This window comes from Phalacrocorax carbo, chromosome 1 (assembly GCF_963921805.1).
Source record: "Phalacrocorax carbo chromosome 1, bPhaCar2.1, whole genome shotgun sequence".
In the NCBI taxonomy this organism is placed as follows: domain Eukaryota; kingdom Metazoa; phylum Chordata; class Aves; order Suliformes; family Phalacrocoracidae; genus Phalacrocorax; species Phalacrocorax carbo.
Window position 1 is genome coordinate 175,296,339 of NC_087513.1, and position 7,473 is coordinate 175,303,811.

At 46.0% G+C, this 7,473-nt stretch overlaps 1 protein-coding gene across 1 annotated transcript; it reads right to left on the minus strand.

Moving 5' to 3' along the window:
• Nucleotides 1-254: 254 nt before the first annotated feature.
• Nucleotides 255-965, minus strand: LOC135312612 (coiled-coil domain-containing protein 70-like). The gene is given in 3 exon segments (XM_064447487.1): nt 255-619; nt 622-860; nt 862-965. Coding segments are annotated over 3 exon segments (708 nt in total).
• Nucleotides 966-7,473: the final 6,508 nt, after the last annotated feature.

The following is a 7,473-nucleotide window of genomic DNA, read 5'->3' on the forward strand; positions in this document are numbered from 1 at the left end:
GCAGACATCTGCAGATATGCATTATGTATTGCCAGCAGTAATTTATTAGGTATCAGGGATCCAAGATACCAACGCGCATGTTTCACTATTTTCAAACATCCTAGGATTTTGCACTAAGCCCAACAGACAACTTTATGCCTGGTTTTATCCATTACTTTTTGCTGATATTCTGTTATGAAAACTAGACCATAATATCTGACTAAGAATGAAAATTACTGTCTTTGTAAACTCTTTACCTCTCCTGCTAAATCTCCCTAAGCACCTGATTCCTTACGTATATTACTTTATTCCTCCTCTTGAAGTATCTTATTCCATTCATGGAGGACTTTGTGCTCTTCTTGGAGAGCTTTCTCCTGACTTTGTAGGGCCTTTTTCTCATCTTGAAGGGCCCCATTCTCCTCTTGGAGGGCCAATTTCTCTTCACTGAGGGCATTTTTTTCCTCACAAAGAGCCTTTTCCTCTTCCTGAACAGCTTTGTTGTCCTTTTGATGAGCCTTAAACTGCTCCATGAAGGCCTTGTTTTCCTTCCATAAAGCTAAAATCTCATGCTGAAGAGCTTTTTCCTCCATTGTAAATGCTCTTTCTTGTCCTTTGAGAGCCCGAACCTCTTCTCTGAGGCTTTATTTTGTTGCTGGAGGGCTTTTTGCTGTTTCTCAAGGTGCTTTGTTTCCTCTGAAGGGTGCCTATGCTTCTCTTGAAGGTTTTTATTCTCTTCCCAAAGGAGTTTGTTCTGTCTTTGGATACCTTGATTCTCCTGATAGGTTTGTTCTTCATACAAATAGGCTTTGTTCTTCATACAAAAAGCCCTGTTCTTTTGTTGAAGGTTTTGATTTGCTTCTCAAAGGGCCCAATTCTCCTTCAAGTGTTTGGTTAAATTCTGTACTGTGAGAGGAGGTTGCAGATGGGGGCAGCAGAGATAAATTGCTGATCTTCCTTAAAGAATATTCATCCTTTGGGACAGACATTTTGTCACTTAGCTGCACCATTCAGGTGCTGTGCTGTGTTCCACACAGGTGATTCCACCTCTCATATTCAGTAGTCATGGAACTGAGAATAGAGGTTAAGTGTCCGTAAGACTCTACTCAGAATAACTTATAAATAAATAAATAAATAAATAAATATAGCACTAAATGTGACATAAAAATAGTGGTGAAACAATATTGATATTTGACAAGTATTGTATATTTTTTGGATGTGCTGAAGTATCTACAACAGAGAAAATTTCACAAGGCTGAGTTAATTATAATGAAGTAAAGAGAAGGGATATTTACTTTCAGAGTCTTAAAACTGACAATCTTTCTCAGGGACATATAGCAAGGTGATATGCATTCATGGAGGAATCCAGACTGTTAATATATATCTTTAGTTGTAATTTTCTTTGCTTTTCTTCTTTACCTTTTTTCTTTCTTTCTTTTCTACTCTGTGATTAAGTATTTTTCTAGAACCTTACTTACGCTTGAATTTGCTGTTAATGCTGTTTCTATTATAACTATCTTGATGCAAACTAGGGACAGCCTTGAATTTGAGCTTACTTTATCTTTCAGAGAAATAAAGACCAATAAAATGCATATATAAAGTGACAAAAAATATCTATTACCCTTTCAGAGGTAGAGCTGGTAAACTCCTTGCTTCAGACTCAGTTGAGATAAGGTGCAATTAAACACTTTCTGTCGGTGTTTCTTCATTATTCTACCCTGCTGGGAGAATGTTACTTTGTTTAGATTGGAATAAATGTACCAGCTAAGTAGGATTTTTAGAAGTTAATTTCCATACATACGACAATACTGTAATATTAGGCATATTTTGGATATATGCCTGGCGTTTGCTATGAAGCACTGAACAATTAGCCACTATGTGGTTTAGCCGGCAGCTCATCCCCACACAGTCGCTCGCTCACTCCCCCACCCATAGATGGGGGAGAGAATCAGAAGGGTAACGCTCCTTATTCCATACCATTTACACCATGCCCAGGTCCCATATGATGCAATACAACCTTACCAATCACCACCCCTCCCCTTCCCATCCTTTAACATAATACACAGACATCATTCCCTTAGGTCATGGACCTTCCCTGGAAAATGTCCATTAAAATGTCCATTAAAATGTCCATTGAGTTCACCCAGTCCATGACTCTGGGGTCCATCTGTCATATCAGTCTTTCAGGGTGGTAGAGATAGTGTGCGCGGCGTTGGGTTGCTGCATACCGAGTCAGCCATCATTCCATCACTGCTGTACTTTGCTTGTTTCACAGTTTATCTTCCATGGATTGGGAGGCTCGTACTCTGACATCATTGATACAACACAGAGATGACACACAATATTATATAGCAGTTCACATTGTGCCATTCAGTTCATTGGCTGTTTTCACCCAAAATCAAATGCCCTTGAGGCACACATTGGATTTCTCCGTCCTCCCGCATCACCCACCAAGTGCACCCATGTCCTCGAGCAAAAGCAATCCCGTGAATGGGTTTGCCTTTGCCCAAGGCAGGAATAACCCAGACTGTTTTCCCCAGCATATTTTTTGTGTGCACTACAGGGACTCTATCCCCTTCCACAGTATGTAGGATTTCTGACTGGGCAGGGCCAGCTTAACTGGCAGATCCCCTCATGTTGACTAACCACGTGGCTTTTGCTAAATGTATCCCAGTGCCTGAATGTCCCACCCCCCATCGCTCTCAGTGTAGTTTTTAACAGCCCATTGTACTGTGCAATTTTCCCAGAGGCTGGTGCGTGATAGGGGATGTGATACACCCACTCAATGCCATGCTCTTTGGCCCAGGTGTCTATGAGGTTGTTTCAGAAATGAGTCCTGTTGTCTGACTCAATTCTCTCTGGGGTGCCATGTCGCCGCAGGACTTGTTTTTCGAGACCCAGGATAGTGTTCCGGGCAGTGGCGTGGGGGACAGGGTATGTTTCCATCCAGCCAGTTGTTGTTTCTACCATTGTAAACACATGGCGCTTGCCTTGATGGGTTTGTGGGAGTGCCAGGCCTCCCCATATTTATATTTCAGCCATTGTCCCCCATACCACAGAGGCTTTACCCGCTTCGCTTTCTTGTTTGCAACACATGTTTCACATTCGTGGATAGCCTGTATGATAACATCCATGGTCAAGTCCACCCCTCACTCACGAGCCCACCTGTATGTTGCATCTCTCCCTTGATGGCCTGAGGTGTCATGGGCCCACCGAGCTAGAAATAGTTCACCCTTATGTTGCCAGTCCAGATCCACCTCAGCCACTTCAATCTTGGCAGCCTGATCCACCTGCTGGTTGTTCCAATGTTCTTCAGTGGCCCGACTCTTGGGGACGTGAGCATCCACATGACGTACCTTTACAACCAGGTTCTCTACCCGGGCAGCAATACCTTGCCACAATGTGACGGCCCAGATGGGTTTGCCTCTGCACTGCCAGTTGCTTTGCTTCCATTGCTGCAGCCAGCCCCACAGGGCATTTGCCACCATCGAGGAGTCAGTATAGAGACAGAGCACTGGCCTCTTCTCCCGTTCAGTGATTTCTGAGGCCAGCTGGATGGCCTTTACCTCTGCAAACTGGCTTGATTCACCTTCTCCTTCAGCGGTTTCTGCTACTTGTCATGTAGGACTCCATACAGCAGCCTTCCATCTCCGGTGCTTTCCCACAAGGCGACAGGACCCATCATCAAACAGGGCATACTTTTTCTCATTTTCTGGCAGTTTGTTATAGGGTGGGGCTTCTTCAGCACGTGTCACCTCCTCCTCTGGTGATAATCCAAAATCTTTGCCTTCTGGCCAGTCCATGATCACTTCCAAGATTCCTGGGCGACTGGGGTTTCCTACTCGAGCCCGCTGGGTGATCAGTGCAACCCGTTTACTCCACGTAGCATCAGTTGCATGGTGTGTGGAGGGGACGTTCCCTCTGAACATCCAGCCCAGCACTGGCAGTCGGGGTGCCAGGAGCAACTGTGCCTCAGTACCAACCACTTCTGAAGCAGCTTGAACCCCTTCATATGCTGCCAATATCTCTTTTTCACTTGGAGCATAGCGGGATTCAGACCCTCTGTATCCCCAGCTCCAAAACCCTAGGGGTCAGCCTCGAGTCTTCCCTGGTGCTTTCTGCCAGAGGCTCCAGGTAGGGCCATTCTCCCCGGCTGCGGTGTAGAGCACATTTTTTACATCTTGTCCTGCCCGGACTGGCCCAAGACCTTCTGCATGAACTATTTCTCATTCAATCTGTTCAAAGGCTTGTTGTTGTTCAGGGCCCCATTTGAAATCATTCTTTTTCTGGGTCACTTGATAGAGAGGGCTTAAGATCAGACTGTAATTTGGAATATGCATTCTCCAAAAACCCACAACGCCCAAGAAAGCTTGTGTTTCCTTTTTGCTAGTTGGTGGAGACACGGCTGCTATTTTGTTGATTACATCCATTGGAATCTGACAACGCCCATCTTGCCATTTGATTCCTAAGAACTGGATTTCTCGTGCGGGTCCCGTCACCTTGCTTTGTTTTATGGCAAAACCAGCTTTCAGAAACATTTGGACAATTTTCTCTCCTTTCTCAAAAACTTCTTCTGCTGTGTTGCCCCACACAATGATGTCATCAATATACTGAAGGTGTTCTGGAGCTTCTCCCTGTTCCAGTACAGTCTGAATCAGTCCATGGCAAATGGTAGGACTGTGTTTCCACCCCTGGGGCAGTCGATTCCAGGTGTACTGGACGCCCCTCCATGTGAAAGCAAACTGTGGCCTGCACTCTGCTGCCAGAGGGATTGAGAAGAATGCATTAGCGATATCAATTGTGGCATACCACTTGGCTGCCTTGGACTCCAGTTCGTAATGAAGTTCTAGCATGTCTGGCACAGCAGCACTCAACAGTGAAGTGACTTCATTCAGGCCACAATACCTTACTGTTAGCCTCCACTCTCCGTTAGACTTCTGCACTGGCCACATGGGACTGTTAAAGGGTGAGTGGGTCTTACTGATGACTCCTTGGCTCTCCAGTCAGTGAATGAGCTCATGGATGGGGATCAGAGAGTCTCTGTTGGTGCGATATTGCCGCCGGTGCACCGTTGTGGTGGCGATTGGCACCTGTTGTTCTTTGACACTCAGCAACCCCACAACAGAAGGGTCCTTTGAGAGGCCAGGCAAGGTAGACAGCTGTTTAATTTCTTCCATCTCCAAGGCAGCTACTCCAAAAGCCCACCTGTACCCTATTGGGTCCTTGAAATACCCTCTCTTGAGGTAGTCTATTCCAAGGCTGCACAGAGCCTCTGGGCCAGTCACAATGGGTTGCTTTTGCCACTCATTCCTGGTTAGGCTCACTTCGGCCTCCAATACAGTTAGCTCTTGGGATCCCCCTGTCACTCCAGCAATGCTGATGGGTTCTGCCCCTATGTAGTTTGATGGCATTAAGGTGCACTGTGCACCGGTGTTCACTAGAGCTTTATACTCCTGTGGGTCAGATGTGCCAGGCCATCAGATCCACACTGTCCAATAAGCCCGGTTATCCCTTTCCTCCAGCTGGCTGGAGGCAGGGCCCTTCTAGTCTTGATCATGGCAGTCACAACTCACTTCCTGTAAATGTGAATTAAGAGTCCCTCTATTATGCTTAGAAATAAAATGAGCACTTCTACTCCTCTGCCTGGGGACTTGCTCACTGGAAATTGGAGCAGCAGCTTTCCTGGAAGAACCTCCCTGAGTGACTGTTCTTCCTTGCAGTTCACGCATTCGTGCCTGTAGGGTCGAGGTAGGCTTGCCATCCCACCTCGTCATGTCCTCTCCATGGTCACGCAGGTAAAACCATAGTGTGGCCCATTGTGTGTATCCTCTCCTTTGAGCCAAAGGACGTTTATTCCTAACAGCTGAGACACTACTCTGTAGAGGTGGGGAATAGGACATATCTTCTTTGAGTTGCTGGACCTCTTGGGAGAGATTCTCCACAGCAGAGATGAGCGAGGAATAGATATATGTTTCATAATCCCAGAGTCTATCAATCACCTCTGCCACCATTGGTGTCTCGTCACCTTTCCAGGACGTTACTGCCAATGAATTTGCATGCGAAGATGGTGCGCTCCATACAAACTTCCGCCACATGGGTCGTGTGCACTCGGCTTCATCTCAATCTTTGGATGACCGTTGATCATTCAGGTCACCATAAATCACCTCAAACACAGCTAATTCCCTTAGATATTGGATACCTTTCTCCATAGTTGTCCATTTTTGTAGGCGATATGTAACATCTTCTTTAAAGTGATACCTTTCCTTCACTGCGGACAGGAGTCGCCTCCAGAGGCTGAGGGCTTGTGTTTTTTTCCCAATTGCTTTGTCAACGCCCCCTTCCGCAGAAAGGGATCCCAGTTTTTTGGCTTCTTTTCCCTCTAGTTCCAGGCTACTGGCCCCATTATCCCAGCATCGGAGCAGCCAGGTGACAATGTGCTCACCTGAACGATGGCTGAAATCTTTTTGCATATCTCGCAACTCGCTCAAGGACAGATATTGGGTGGTCTCTATTTCATTTATGACTTCTTCCTCCTCTCCCCGTGATGGCCCTGCTTTTTCATCATCCTGTTCTAAATGAGTTGACGTCCGCTTCCAATATTTCGTCTTGTGTATGGGGGCAACTGATACTGGTACGGGTTTATTCTCTGAGCCAGCTCCAGTACTTGTTGTGGGGGTTTGAGTGGCTGCAGTGCCTGTCCTCAGGGCTGGAGTGACTACAGTGCCTGTCACTTTGTGTTTCAATCCAGAAACCTTCGTTTACCCTTGGGGGCACTGAATACTGTTGAGCAGGGCTCGGTATGCATGGGCCAGACCCCAGCATGTTGCAGTTACCTGTGTCTCTCTGGAGTTCCCAGGGTAACAACATACTTTCTCCAAATATTCTACTAGTTTTTCAGGATTCTGCACTTGTTCAGGGGTGAAACTCCAAAACACTGGGGGTGCCCACTGCCCTAGGTATTTGCCCATGCTATCCCACATGCCCTGCCACTCGTAACTATCAAGCCTCGGGGCAGATTTCTGGGTGATATTCGTAAGTTGCTTAGTCAAAACCAAAACAACATGCCCAAAAACTAACAATAAGTGCACCTTAACCACCCAAGGACGTTCAAGATACAAAAAGGTTGTTGTAATAGAGGCAGAGACATCATAGAAGAAAGTTGCAAAGATACTATTCTCTATTTCCTCCATACAAAGTCTTTCTGAGGAGGAGGTATAATTGCTAATTACCTCAACAATGTGGTATCCAAAGTACAGTAACGGTTTCAGCAAAAACCCTAAATACCAGATAAAACTGAAAACGAGTGTTTGTATAAAAACTCTCATAGGCAAAATGTTACTAATCACAGCAGAACCCAGCAGACAAAACAAACCAACACCGATCTTTAACACCAACTGCAAAAAGGACAACATGGTGCTGTGACCAGCAGCTGTTGTTATCTCCAACCCTTGAGCCCCACGTTGGGCGCCAAAAAGACTGTCGTGGTTTAGCCGGCAG